Source organism: Capra hircus (genome assembly GCF_001704415.2).
Source record: "Capra hircus breed San Clemente chromosome X unlocalized genomic scaffold, ASM170441v1, whole genome shotgun sequence".
Taxonomy (NCBI): domain Eukaryota; kingdom Metazoa; phylum Chordata; class Mammalia; order Artiodactyla; family Bovidae; genus Capra; species Capra hircus.
Genome location: NW_017189516.1, coordinates 54,882,719 through 54,898,108, shown reverse-complemented (window position 1 = coordinate 54,898,108; position 15,390 = coordinate 54,882,719). Strand labels below are relative to the sequence as shown.

At 39.1% G+C, this 15,390-nt stretch overlaps 2 protein-coding genes across 3 annotated transcripts in view; both read right to left on the bottom strand.

Moving 5' to 3' along the window:
- Window positions 1–3,462, bottom strand: part of VEGFD (vascular endothelial growth factor D) — a 42,183-nt gene extending 38,721 nt beyond the window's left edge. The window contains exon 1 of the mRNA XM_005701076.3: window positions 2,933–3,462. Coding sequence (XP_005701133.1) covers window positions 2,933–3,022 — 90 coding nt within the window. The 5' untranslated portion in view covers window positions 3,023–3,462. The remainder of the gene's footprint in view (window positions 1–2,932) is intronic.
- A 392-nt stretch (window positions 3,463–3,854) lies between these two features.
- PIR (pirin) overlaps window positions 3,855–15,390 on the bottom strand; it is a 99,469-nt gene continuing 87,933 nt past the window's right edge. For both annotated transcript variants that reach the window (XM_018043861.1, XM_018043860.1), the window contains 2 exons: window positions 9,870–9,936; window positions 3,855–4,183 (listed from right to left, as the gene is read on the bottom strand). In XM_018043861.1, the coding sequence (XP_017899350.1) occupies window positions 4,071–4,183; window positions 9,870–9,936 (180 nt within the window). In that variant the 3' untranslated portion in view covers window positions 3,855–4,070. The remainder of the gene's footprint in view (window positions 4,184–9,869; window positions 9,937–15,390) is intronic.

Here is a 15,390-nt window from a genome sequence, read left to right as displayed (position 1 = left end):
TGCCTCAGTGACTTTGAAAAGATTTATGGCAGATGGCTTCCCTTAGCGACTTAAGGGGGTCCAAGATTCCTGGTGACAAGAAATGCTCATCAAATATACTAGAAATAGTACTGGCCAGAAGATGGATGCAAATGACAGGACAGTGAGGTTGCAGATATTTATTAATCAAAAGCCCAGAGAGTGTACACTGCTGTAGCCAAGGTTATCATATACAGATATGAGACCAGGTGGATAGAGGGTCCTAGAGTTGTGCACTGCACGCCCTATGCAACTGTACATGACTACCCCAACATATATAAAAGCTGGAGAGAACAGACAGAAATAAATCCCATATCTAGATGGTTACTTTGATTATACTAGTGAGTCAGAAAGAGGGACTGGGTTAATCCTATTTCTAGAAGAAAACATATTCTGCTCAGATTGAAAAACTTATCAGCTAAACAGTAGATTTGAGTTGAGACTTTCCAGCAGATTTTTCTCAGTTCACAAATTCCAGGCACTGCTGCCCCCAAACAGCTAAGTACAAGTAGCAAGACTAATGAAATCAGGAGGTCTTATACTCAAATGGCAGTGAGCACAACTGTCGGGGGTACTGGCAGCCATTTGCACGGTTACTGCAGGAAAAGGAATATTCACAGACTCATATAACTGTACTACAGGCACTGCTAGTCTAAGCTGAAAAAACAGCAGAATGTTCAAGGCTAGAAAGTGAAGACTGGGTGAAGGGCAACCTTTCAGAAAAAGAGGTAGTCAGAAGAGAGGAAGGCTAGAGATCACACTCATGGACCGGCCACCAAGGAGGACCCTGGACACATCTTGGAATAAATGAAATGGTTTTATCTCAACAAGCACAAAATACATTCATATTCCAGTGTCCAAACTATTACCACCCTGAATATGCTTTCATGGTAAATTTTGATTTAAACAAGAAGACCATTAAGAAACATATTTCTTCTTGGATTTTTCTCTTAAGAGAAAATTATGGGGGAAAAGAAAAAGTATAATAATCAGTACAATGTACCTCCTGAGCCTTCACCACCCACTCAAATCTGTGCCCAAACTTCTGTGTAACTGTATGCACGTCTTTTCTTCACATCAGAAAGATTTAATTGAGCTAGGTGTTGGGTCTAAGCTCACTATACAGAGCTTCCCTTTTTGAAGGCAATCTGGATATATATGAAAAAAATTGCTAATGGTATCACTAAGCATTAACACTGCATGTTCCCTGTGTGAAGATGTATTTTCTATCACATTCAAATTCAACTGCTTTCTTCCAGTGCCCTAATAAATAAACTGTTTAATACAATCAATAAAACTGCTGGCAATAAATCTGAAACTTTTTTTGGCCATGTCACATGGCTTGTGGGATCTTAGTTCCCTGACCAGGGATTGAACTTGGGCCCTTGGCAGTGACAGCACTGAGTCCTAACCACCGGACCACCAGGGAAGTCCCTGAAACATTTAAAACCTCACTGTGCCCAGGACAACTGAAGACTTGTGTCTGTGCTGTTTAAAAGAGCTGAACAACCTAAAGAATGTGACTTCTTTCCAACTATTCAGTCTCCTCTTATACCGAGGCAACTGAAGTTTCAAATTAAAATGAAAATATTTTAAAACCCCATGTGGGGCCTAGGATTCCTGAGTTTTGTGGACTTAAAAACAGCTGAACAGCCTGAAAAGCCTTACTTGCTTCAAACAAGTCTCATTTTATCTCCTGTCCCTGAGGCTCAAAATGGGATTCCAGTTTACCTGCAATCTGCCACTGAGATCCCAACTCCAGGCTGGTGGCACTGAAGTGGAGCTGAACGACTATGATCCCCCTTGTGTTCGTTTGGAATTTGGAAAGTTGGAAAGGTGTTGCTTGCTGGCAAGGTGGCTCTCTACCTCTAACACAGAGGTCAATCTTCCCAGAAATATGGTGTATCTCTTTCTCTACTGTATGTACATCTGTGCTTTATACATAAGAGTAAGACGTTTTCATCCCCAAGGACAATTTTCCCCTGTTGGGGGCGATATCACCCTTACTGAAAATGCACATCCTAACAACAGCTACAAAACCTCAAGACCACATTGATTGTTCATGGCCAGAGATTCTTAAATCAATAATGACTGAGCACCACTTTGGTCAAAGCAATTATATCTTAACCATTTTCAAAATCAAAAGCTGAGAACAACAATATAAACTGTGAAATGCATAAAACTGGGTGAAATCATGCTCAGTCAGTCACATCCCAGTTAATTTTTTTGTATTACTCTCAATTCATTGGGTTCTATTTGATGCTTACTAATAGAATCCAACATTCGATTATGGGTGAGTTTTACACACATTTCAAAAAGCAAAGGACCAAAACGACTTCTACAAAAGATTTTTCCACATGGTAGAAAGGGTAATTTGGAAAACCAGAGAGAAAATGTCTGCAGAAAGCATGGCAGTTTTTGATTTACAGAAGTTAAGTAACTAAACTAACTAAAAAAAGGAACGTTTGCTGTTCACAGAAGACCTGAAAATTAACAGCCCACAAAGTTATCTGTGTCATAAAAACAAATCAATGCTTCCTTAGAAAAATCACTGTGGTATAGTAGAAATTAATGCAACATTGTAAATAACTATACTCCAATAAAAAAATTACTGTGCCATCTGCACATACAGTTGAGGGAAAACTTTCCTATCTGAAAAGATTCCAGAATGTCCATTCATGTCCTATTACATCTCCAAAAGCCTCCTACCCTAAGCACTTTTTAAAACTCATGGCAAGAATCTGAATAAGCTAAAGAAACAGAATACTCATTAACAAGTACAGGACATATCCTACCCACTATTAGTAGTGCTCTGCATTTTTCTATTATCTCGAAAATAGTGGGGGCAAAGAAAGCATCTTCTGTATAAGCCAACTTAAACATCTGCATCACATGAAAAATTGAGCTCACCTACCTTCACTGGTCCACGTTCATAACTGGAGCCCTGCACCAACTGCAGAGAAGACATCATGAAAATATTCACCACTGCCCACTGTCTGTACATTCTGAATATTCTGTATTCAGTATCCACTGATTACCAAGCAGTTGACATCAGGCAGCTAGAGCAAACTGGTTCAAAAGGCATTCTCCAGAAGGAAAGTTCAAAACCCCAAGAGTTCACAGGGAAAAACAAGTAATCAGTTGTGATCAAAATCAATTAGTCAAGGTGCGTTTCTGTGCAATCTTATGGAAGGGGGAGAGAGATGAAAAAAATTGTAAATGTTCTCATGCTCCAAAAATAATCAGGAAGTGGACATGTCTTCTACTTGAAATGAGAAAGCACTCTAAATCCATTTCATGTCCAGCAAGTTAAAAAAATAAAAAATCCTTCCACCCTATGCCCAGGTTCAAGTTGTTTTATAAGGAGGTGGTGCGGCCACCAATGTTTGCAGCTACAGAAGGCTGGGACCCAACTGTGGATTCAAACTTTTTTCACAACCCTCATGGAAGCTTGCAGGAGCATGTGTCTTAAATCTGACACAGCCTTTGGCAGAAAAAGCAGGGAAGTCTTGGCCGTAATCCTGTCGTGTCCCTACCAATAGCGGGGCAGTTTTGAAAACTTACTGAAGCGCTCAGAACTGCTGTTACTTTAATGCAGATAACCTGTAACATGAAACCAACCCCAGCACATAGGCATGGAAGCTGCATTGGTCAGAAAGAGACCTCAGATGCTCACACACCTATATCAGTGAGACACACAGAAAGTGATCAAATATGCTCTAAAAAACACACAGGCACAAAGATGACAAAATAGGCACACATCTGTGGAAAGGTAAACATATACAAAAAATTTTTTGACAGAAGCTTAGTAATTTAGTTGAAATGAAGACCACTGATTTTTAGAGAAGCAACAATTAGGTTTATTTGCTAGGGCCAGGAAATATCTTACACACAGTGCTATATTTAAAAAAAAGAAAACATGTTGTCACTTGAGTGTGGAATTCTTTGCAAACACTGGCGAAATCATCCTTGGAAACTGCACACCCTAAATGGGTGGATGTCACAAAGGGCAACATTCTAGAAGGCAGTCAGAGCTGCGCTTATGCTTGTCACTAGTTTCCGATCTTTGATTTCCAGGTTTTGGCTCTTTCAAAGCCGTTTTTCGCATTTCTGAAATCAAGAATGGCCTGAGAAATCTCTTCATCTGTGTTCATCACAAATGGACCTAGAGCAGAAAAGAGACGTTCAGAAAGTTCCAGGTGATGAGAACACTTTTTTCTACTGTGAAAATGGTACGTATTTCTGTACTTCTTAATTTGAAACAAACTCAGGCATATCTGAAAAAGGTTATTTTCACAGCACCTGATCCCTGAGGACTGTAGTACAAGTTTCTTGACTAGGATTATTTATGATTATAATGAATAAACTTCAGATAAACAAATGCAATTATAGCTCACTCATCCACTCCAGGCTGTCATCAGCAATGACAATGTTTTTATTTGAAACATTCTCAGGTTTGGTTCTATTGTAACCATTCTTGTAGTTGTTACTTCTCTTTATCCTCTTTATCTTTTTTATGGAAGTATAATGGACACACAACAAACATTATATTAGTTTCAGGTGTACAGTATAATGATTTGATATTTGTATATATTGGGAAATGATTGCTACATTAGTTTACTTAACATCTGTCACCATCCATAGTTACAGAATTTTTTTTCTTGCGAAGAGAACTTTTAAAATTTATTGTTGTTGTCAGTTGTATAGAATTGAATTGACTGATATCAAGAACTGAACTGATTTTTAAAAATTGGCAAATCTTGTCACAGTGTTGGTATCTGCACAGTATATGAGGCTGTGTCCTTATGTGAGGGGTCCAAGTCATTTCTTAAAATTAGTAGCACCTGACAGACACTAAATTACAAAATTTTCAAGTCAAGAAGACATCACATTTTGGATTCTCCAGGGTCAGTACACTTAGGCCAGATAGTATATATTTTAGATTTTGTGGGTCAAATCGTGTCTGTCTCAACCACTCAATTCTTCTGTTGAAGCACAAATGCCGTCAGAGACAATATACAAGTGACCAGCGATGGCGTGTTCCAATAAAACTTTATTTACAAAAACGTGTAGCGGACAGATTTGGCCCATGGGTCACAGTTTGTCTAATCCCTAAGTTTGAACTTGGCTTTTGCTAAAGGTGTAGAAGTCCTCTTCTCATCAACCAAGAGGCAAAATGTCTGTCTCTTTCCCTCTCTTCACATACTGCAGGAGCAAAAGGGTATTGTCTTAGACTGTGTCACCTCCAACATGTGTTGGATAAACAGGGCCAGCTCTTATATGGCATTGGCAGTGTCATGAAAGCAGTTGACAGATTTGTCCATTCAGTATCTCTCCTGCCCTAGCATGCAGACGTTTCATCAGGAGCCTTTTACAAAGTGCTTCATCTAAGAGGCTTTTCTCTGAGAGACCCAGATTAAAACATAACTTAGTACTTAGAGGGAATAACACAGTCAAACTTCTTAATTACTGTTAGAATGTCAGCACAGATTTGAGATTCACTTTGGTTAGCACTTGAGAAGGAAGATTCAGTATCACATGCTTTGATGATATGCCTTTTGAGAGACTGCAAGGTACAGCATGGCAAGAGAAAGGGAAAACAGGTAGCAGGCATCTAAATTCATTCATTTAATGACTTACCCATCCAGCATTTATTGCGCACTTATTGAATAATGAACATGGCGCTGGGAGCTAGAGACATAAAGCTGAACGACAGATGCTCTCCCTCAAGGACCTCACATCTATCACACAGACAGATATGAAACCAAATTATTACAAAACAGTGTGACAAACAGAATGACAAAAGTATGGAAAATTCAAAGAATTAACACAGAAAGGGGAGGAGGAGGAGCCCAGGACAGCATTCATAAACACAGTGATGTCCAAACAGGCAGACATAGGGCAAAGGCGTTTTCAGGACTAGCATGCAGGAGGGCATAGTGCTGGAAGGAAGGCTCGAAGGGGGAACAAAGGGGTCAGGATCTGATTAGGAGGAAGAGGCCAGACCACTCTGGGTTCTGAGCTCGATCTCTCGGAAGACATTTGGACATACTTCCACAGGTGATCAGGAATCACTGAAGAGTTAAGTAGACAGCACTGTGATCTGATGTGCAGTTTGGAGAAGACACCTTTGGCATCAGGGTAGAGAAGATGTCTGGCTTGGGAGGCTGAGTTGATGGTGGAATTGTTTAAGGATATCTGAGACACGAGACACAGGAAGCTGCAGGTAGAGCAAGGAGCTCAGTTCTGGATATTCTGGCATGAAGGCACTGAAGACAATCAGACAGCTTCCTGGCAGAGGTGCTCAGTACATTGTTGGACACAGGGTTCTGGGGCTCACGAGAGAAATTTCATCTGGAGGTGTGGACTATACCAGGTAGGAAAAATGAAGAGAGCCCGCATATGCAAAATAAATAATAAATTCTAGAGGGCATCCTGGAAAAGTCAACTTTTTAAAGGATACAGGAAAGAAAGGGAAATGGAACTCAGAAAGTGAGAGCAGGTACTGGGCCAATGAGTGACTTTCTGCACATCACAATTTTGCTAGAGATGGGACTTGTGAAGCACCTCTCTCCTCCCCCAATTCCTTTTCTGTACAAACAGTACACTTCTGGGCGTCCATTTTGACACTTCTCTGGGGTATTCTGCTGTGCTTCTCAAATCATAATGTGCATGTGAATCACCTGGGAATCTTATTAAAATGCAGATTCTGAACCAGAAGGTCTGGAGTGAGGTCTGAAACTCTGCATTTCTATCTCTCCAGTGATGCCAATGCTGCTGGTTCAAGGACCACACTTTGAGAAACAAGGTAATCACTGGAAGCCTGAGCCCTCCAAAGCCAAGGTAAGGAAGCTCATCTCAAATCCTTAAGAAGAAAACTGAAACCAGAAAGTGCATGTTTTTGTTTTTATTTTTTTTGGGGGGGGGTGGTGACAGGGAATGTGTGCATGCTAAGTCACTCAGTCATGTCCGACTCCTTACAACCCTATGGACTGTAGCTCACCAGGCTCCTCTGTCCATGGGATTCTCCAGGCGAGGATACTGGAGTGGGCTGCCATGCCCTCCTCCAGGGGATTTTCCCAACTCAGGGATCAAATCCACATCCCTTACATCTCCTGCATTAGCAGGCGGGTTCTTTACCACTAGTGCCAATTGGGAAGCCCTTCTGGTGGGGGGGGGAATAGTATATAACTAAATTTATTTTTCTGAAATTCAGGTATAACTCACATACAGCATTATATAAGTTTCCAGTACAACATAATTATTTGGTATTTGCATACATTGGGAAATGATCACAATAAGTCTAGTTATTATCTATTAGCACACATAAGAACAGAATTTTTTTATTGTGATGAGAACTTTTACGATCTATTCTCTTAGCAACTTCCAAATATGCAGTACAGTGTTATTGACTACAGTCACCATGTTGTATACTATATCCCCCAGAAAGCATGTTTTTTAGTACATGTAAGGGTTATGAACAAGAAAATTATTTGCTAGTTATGTATAATCCTATCAAACCTCTTTTAACCTACACATTTCATCTCTTCTCTGATTAAGTCTTTGAACTCCCTCCCTCTACTGTAATTAAAATGGTGTGAGCTTAATTTCTCATTATGGAGGAACTTCCTAGTGGAGATGCACAAGACAAGGGTTTAGGGGACTAGGGTTCAAATCCCAGCTCCAGCACTAACAATTACTTTCTGTCACAGAAGCCACAGGACAGAGAAGAGGCAACCAAGCACAGGGGAGGCAGAAGTCTGGGGGCTGGAACTGAACAGCTTGAGTTTGAATCAAGCTATGCGGCCAACAAACCTCTTAGCAGCTACTGCTACCCAAGTATTTGTTATGTAAGGAAGTGGAACCTCTGGGTTCTGTTTTCCTCATCAACTAGTACTGGTTCCCAAATAGTCAAGAGATGGTTGTGGTGGCCTTTAAACATGCCCAGGTAAAAGGAAATATTCTGGGTTTGAAAAAGGTAATGAAAGAAAATAAACAGGTAGAATGCTTTGCCTCTCATTAACTGAGGTTTCAGGGGCCATCTCTATGTTGTTTGGTTAATCTAAGTTTGTGCATGCCAGCACACCCAGTATCCCCAAGTTCCAAGCGTTGGAGAGGATTCATGGGAGGTGAATGGAGGGTGGCTACAGGTGGTCCCACTCTTTTGGCCTGTCACCTAGTGTAGCTGAATTCTTGGTTTTCATCACTAATGTAGGGGACATTGCTTAACTTAAAAGATTTCCATCCCACACATTCTTCTTCTTCTTTTTTTTTTTTTTACTTTATTTTACTTTACAATACCATTCCCACCTAAATTCTAGCTGCTATTAATAAAGATGGTGATCCTACTCAATTTGTCTGCAGGCTTCTTCCAGAAAAACAAACTATTTTAGGGCTGTTCAATCAAGATAAAAGAAAATGAGAACCATGAACCTTTGGAGTGGAAATCAGAAGCCTGCAAAATCCAGGTCAAATGCTATGGGCTAGGTGGGGTAAAATTAAATGCTTGCCTCTTAAATTACTAATAGAACAAAAATGAATATTTTAAAAATAATCAGTTTTCTTTAAAGTTATGAGCAGTTGGGTTTTTTTTTTTTTCCCCTGAAATCACTGTGCGTTACCAAGGCAAGGTGATGTAATGGGATTTTAATGCATGTTAAATTTAATAATTAGGTAAGTGGATGTACACTATGCTTTGTGGCATTTATCTAAATAATAGATTGAGTTCTAGGTACTTTTAGATGTTCCTCATTTAATCAAAGAACAACATTTTGAAGAAGTCAAGACAAAGAACTGAAGTGACTATTATGAGTACCTATTTCAAGATTTTCTGCCTCCAAGTACAGTCCTATTTCTACTATACCACAGTTATCTCTATTTGTTTTGTTGTATTAAAGTATAGTTTATTTAAAATTTTGTGTTAATTTCTGATATATAGCAAAGTGATTCAGTGACACATATACATACACACACATATATTCTTTTTTACTTTATTTTCCATCATGGTCTATATAGAATATTAAATATAGTTTCCTGTGCTATGCAGTAAGCCCTTGTTGTTTATCTTCTTATGTCTTTATTTATTTATTTATTTATTTATTTTTTTGCCACACTGCATGGCTTGGCCATGGTGGTATTTTAGTTCCCCAATCAGGGGTTGAACGCGGGTCCTCAGCAGTGAAAGTGCAGAGTGCTAACCACTGGCACCAGGGAATTCCCTATATTTGCTTTTTTCTTTTTCCCAATTAACTAAGATTGATTCAAATATTTTAGAAACTTCCAAAGAAATATTCCTAAGACATTCCTATTTTTCACTAATAAGAGAATAAACTATAAGGACAATATTGAAATCACTGTTATGGGAATTCCCTGGTGGTCCAGTGGTTAGGACTCTCAGCACGTTCACTGCCATGGACCCAGGTTCAGTCACTGGGAACTAAGATCCCACAAGCTGTGTGGTATAGCCAAAAAGAAAAACAAAGAAATCTATTTTTGGTAAAGATAAAAATGATATTCAACTCCCCAGTAGACCATAAAATCTTTTAAGTTGAAACTCTCTTGACACAACATAAAAAAAATACTGTTCTTGGTCCCCCCAAGGTTCAAACCTCCATGTCCTACACATGATGGATACCCAAGAAATGTTTCTTGAAAAGAAAGAGAGAGTGAATATAGAAATAAATACCATGCGTATGTTTTCCTTTGACAATAGAGAAATGAAACAAAATCCTCAACTTTGTAGATAGAGAGAAGACAAAAATCCAGCTATTCTTCCCAGTGATACTATAGATGTACTCTGCTTTCAAAGAAATGAAAACCAACCAAGAAAATCGCGATCATTTGTGGCTTACCATGCTGGACAACTGGTTCTTTTAATGGCTCCCCAGCAATTAGGACAAAGTGGCTTCTCTGAGGATCCTAAAGGCAAGAAAGAAAGCAACAAACAATAAATAGATTTATTTTTGACTATCTGATTAGGAATGGTTTGGAGCTGACATTCTGGCCAAATGGATAATGTCCTTAATTCTAAAGATAAATTCCAGAAATATTTTCTGTGCAATGTGCAATAGGGAAATGCTCATTCTTTAAGATGCTTGGTGGCAATCAAAACTCAAGAATACGTCCCAACCACCAAAATGATAACCTACTCAAATAAAGGAAAATTTAAATTAAGATTTTTCTTTAATTAGAAACATCTTTATGACAAAGTATATAAATAACTTGACTTATTATAGGGCTTATAACTTCCTACTAAAATTTTAATTTTGAGAATGGAAAATTATTCATGCAAATCCAAAAGGAACATTTTATTGCTTTCAACATTTATTACTATTAGTATAAAATATGCCCCAGAAATGCTGCACTAAATGGAACCTTATAAAAACATCCCAGGGACATCTGCTCAGGCAAATTTCTTTCCAAAAGGATACTATTGTTTTTGTTTAGAATTAAGATGAGGTTTTTTATTCCTGAAACTGAAAAAATATTAATTATTAAATCCAATGTTAGTGTGGATGCAGGGAAAGATACACTTTTCCATACATCGTTAGGGAGGTTTTCTATACATCATTCAGTTCAGTTCAGTCATTCAGTCGTGTCTGACTCTTTGCGACCCCATACATCATTAGGGTGCTGTAATGCTTCCAGAGAGCCTTCCTATTGCTGATGTCTTCTGACACAATCATGCCAGAGAAACCAGCAGAAGAACCTCCCACCACACTTGTGATAAGATAAATATGGCCAAATGATTTCTGTGAAAGTCTTAATTTACTCCCCATCTGCTGTCAAAATGTACTAATGTGACCTCAGCTAAAAATCAACAGAGTAAGCTGTTTAGAGAGAAGAAACAGAGACCCAGATGTAGAGAACAGACTTGTGGACAAAGCAGGGGAAGGAGAGACTAGGATAAATTTAGAAAATAGCATCCACATATATACATTATTGTGTACATAACAGATAACTAGTGGGAAGCTGCTACATAACACAGGGAGCCCCGCCTGGCACTCTGTGACAACCTGGAGGAGTGGGATGGGGGTGGGGGGAAGGCTCAAGAGGGTGAGAATATATATATACATAATTAGGACTGATTTGCGATAATGTAAGGTAGAGACCAAGAAGAAGAAATGCAAAATGGTTGTCTGAGGAGGCCTTACAAATAGCTGAGGAAAGAAGAGAACTGAAAGGCAAAGGAGAAAAGGAAAGATATATCCATCTGAATGCAGAGTTCCAAAGAAAAGCAAAAAGTGATTAGAAAGCCTTCTTAAGTGATCAGTGCAAAGAAATAGAGGAACACAATAGAAGGGGAAAGACTAGAGATCTCTTCAAGAAAATTAGAGATACCAAGGGAACATTTCATGCAAAGATGGGCTCAATAAAGGACAGAAAGCAGAAGCAGAAGCAGAAGATATTAAGAAAAGGTGGCAAGAATACACAGAAAAACTGTACAAAAATGATCTTATGACCTAGATAATCACAATGCCGTGATCACTCACCTAGAGTCAGACATCCTGGAGTGTGAAGTCAAATGGGCCTTAGGAAAAATCACTACAAACAAAGCTAGTGGAGGTGATGGAATTCCAGCTGAGCTATTTGAAATCCTAAAAGATGATGCTGTTAAAGTGCTACACTCAATATGCCAGCAAATTTGGAAAAGTCAGCAGTGGCCATAGGACTGGAAAAGGTCACTTTTCATTCCAATCCCAGAGAAGGGCAATGTCAAAGAATGCTCAAACTACTGCACAATTACTCATCTCACATGATAGCAAAGTTATGCTGAAAATTCTCCAAGCTAGGCTTCAACATTACATGAACTGAGAATTTCCAGATGTTCAAGCTGGATTTAGAAAAGGCAAAGGAACCAGAATTCAAATTGCCAACATCTGTTGGATCATAGAAAATCCAAGAGAATTCCAGAAAAAAACATCTACTTCTGCTTTATTGACTATGCTAAAGCCTTTGTGTGGATCACAACAAACTGTGGAAAATTCTGAAAGAGATGGGAATACCAGACTACCTGACCTGCCTCCTGAGAAATCTGTACGCAGGTCAAGAAGCAACAGTTAGAACTGGACATGGAACAAAAGACTGGTTTCAAATTGGGAAAGGAGTATGTCAAGGCTGTATACTGTCACCCTGCTTATTTAACTTATATGCGAAGTACATCATGCAAAATGCTGAGCTGGATGAAACACAAGCTGGAATCAAGATTGCAGGGAGAAATATCAATAACCTCAGATATTCAGATGACACCACCCTTATGGCAGAAAGCGAAAAGGAACTAATGATCCTCTAGATGAAAGTGAAAGAGGAGAGTGAAAAAGTTGGCTTTAAGCTCAACATTCAAAAAACTAAGATCCTGGCATCCTATCCCATCCATCACTGCATGGAAATAGATGGGGAAACAATGGAAACAGTGAGAGACTTTATTTTCTTGGGCTCCAAACTCACTGCAGATGGTGAGTGCAGCCATGAAATTAAAAGATGCTTGCTCCCTGGAAGAAAAGCTATGACAAACCTAGACAGCATATTAAAAAGCAGAGACATTACTTCACCGACAAAAGTCTGACTAGTCAAGTGTTACTCAGGCTTCCCTGGTGGCTCAGTTGTTAAAGAATCTGCCTGCAACACAGGAGACCTAGGTTTGATCCCTTGGGTTGGGAAGATCCCCTGGAGAAGGAAATGGCAACCCACTCCAATATTCTTAAAGCAATGGTTTTTCTAGTAGTCATGTATGGATGTGAGAATTGGACCATAAAGAAAGTTGAGCGCCGAAGAATTGATGCTTTTGAACTGTGGTGTTGGAGAAGACTCTTGAGAGTCCCTTGGACAGCAAGGAGATCAAACCAGTCAAGCCTAAAGGAGATCAGACCTGAATATTCATTGGAAGGATTGATGCTGAAGCTGAGGCTCCAATACTCTGGCCACCTGATGCGAAGAACTGACTCACTAGAAAAGACCCTGACGCTGGGAAAGATTGAAGGCAGGAGAAGGGGACGACAGAGGATGAGATGGTTGGATGGCATCACCGACTCGATGGACATGAGTTTGAGTAAGCTCCAGGAATTGGTGATGGACAGGAAAGCCTGGAGTGTTGCAGTCCATGTGGTTGCAAAAAGACAGATGCAACTGAACTGAACTGATAACTGATTTGTGATGGTGTAAGGCACTGTAACACTGTAAAGCAATATCCTCTAAACAAAATTGAAAATTCAATGACATTTGACAGAAAAGTAAATGACATTTTGGGGAGTGAAGTAAATGTCCTTTGCTTTTTAAAAACAGATACGTGGCAAGTAATTGAAACTGTTATATTTTGGGAGGTAAAAAAAAAACAAAAACAAAAACAAAAAACCACTGCATACTGGGGCATATTTCAAGCATGCAATAAAGAAGTCCTGAGTCAAGAGTTTAAAAACAAAAGAATAAACTAAAAAGGCTTCTGCTAATTCAAATTTAAAAACTAGATGTCATAAACCCCATCTTCTAGAGATTTGTGTTTTAACCTCAGCATGGACCCTCATTCAATTCCCACTTACTCTGACACTGTATACAATGTTAATAATTAGGCTTTGTGGTCATCAGATCCATGAGATTTAAAGCTAGGAGATAGGAAAGCACCACTCTATGGCAGTACAAGGAAATGGATAGCTTAACATCAATTATGGACTTCCCTGGTGGCTCAGACGGTTAAGCGTCTGTCTACAATGCGGGAGACCCTGGAAATTAAAAACAAAACAAAACAAAAACTATGAAAAACTGATGTAAAAGCTTAAAAACTAGTCTAGGACCACTTACTGTAGGAGCCAGCAGGCCCTAAAGATATCATCATACCTTATAGTTCAGGATAGTAATCAATATTTTTACATGCTGATGACCCAAGGTTATGAATAAGTGAAACTGTTCATAGTATTATGCAGTAGCCCAAGAGTCCACAAGAAGGGGGAAGGTTTCTTATTCAACTTAAAAGTTTTCTTATTCAATGTCATGTTTAAGTGACTAAAAAATTCAACTTAAAGAAAAAAGCATGCAGTTATCCAAAAAGATTTATTCACTAAGGGCTTTGGAGGGGTGAAATTTCAGTGTGAATCAAACGACACATTCAAGAAAAGTATCTTATAAATAGTTCTGATCACTGGTATTACATCGTTTATACTTTAATCTGAAGGAGGATATCACTAAAAACTGTTTTGAGGTGTTTGTTTTTAGAGGAGCTAAGCACCTGACTTCTAGGTTCAGGAAACAGGGGAAAAAAGATCAGGGGTCATAAGAGAAAAGGAAAGAAAAGGCCAACCTCCTTGTGTCATGGGTTTATGACTCCTCAGAATATAAGTTTCTTAATTCAGAGGATACGTCTTTTGTGAGTGACAAATGTGTCCTACAGTTTACACAGTTTGGAATAATAATAAAGTACTCAAAATTCAAGTTTTGTCCCTTTGACATTAGTCAAATCAAATGATAATTTTCATTTATAAGTCAGGATAAAAGGACACTAACTAGTGTTTGGTCTGAAATGAAAAATGATCCAACTGCTGGGTGTTGAGTTGTTTGCGTATTGGGTTTTCCATTTCAGAAACCAGCAGGCTGGTCCAAGCTCCTCTGAATGACTTTTTCACAAAATTAACCTATGCATGGACCCTGTCCTCTAACCTAAGCCAGATGGTTTGGGTCTTTTTCTTTTTCCTGAAGTGCATCCTTTTTCTTCCCCTACCTAGCCTTCTTTGGTAAAAGCTGATGATTTTTCTGAATTGTCACTAGAGTGCTCTTGTGGCTGCAAGTCCCAATTGCTGCTATCTTGAAAAGTTCTCGTCTACGGCAAGGTGACCTTGGGCACAACATCAAATGAGAAGACTGGTCAAAGCAAGGAGAAGGAAAGACCTATTGAAGGTCATGAGTCCCTGTGTGGATCTCAGTCAATGCCCTATTGGGGTCTGATGAAAAGACTCTCATACAAAGGTAACGGAAATCCACCTACTGCTTCATGGATTGCTGCCCCAACCTACACTCATGCTTTTTGGGGGGGGGGGTCCAAAACAGGTCTTTCACTTTAGCACATCTTCTCAGAGTTTAGTTTTGAGTCAGGACCTTGCGGGTTTATGTAACAATTCACTTTTACAAAATGCTCTGTTATTCCATAAAAATTGCCAAGATATGGCTTGAAGTCCACTGATACCGACAAAAATGATCGAAGCCCAGATAAAGCCCTAAGATTCATCTAAGATGGTGATAACTTCTACACTGTGAATATGCATTCAGAGTTTGTTTGCTTGATCAGAAATATTCAATACAAAGCTTGAGATGGCTCTTGGACTCTGAGAATGAATCTAAAGGCATGCTTTTGCTTCAGGAACATTTATTATAGTGAAACACTACCTG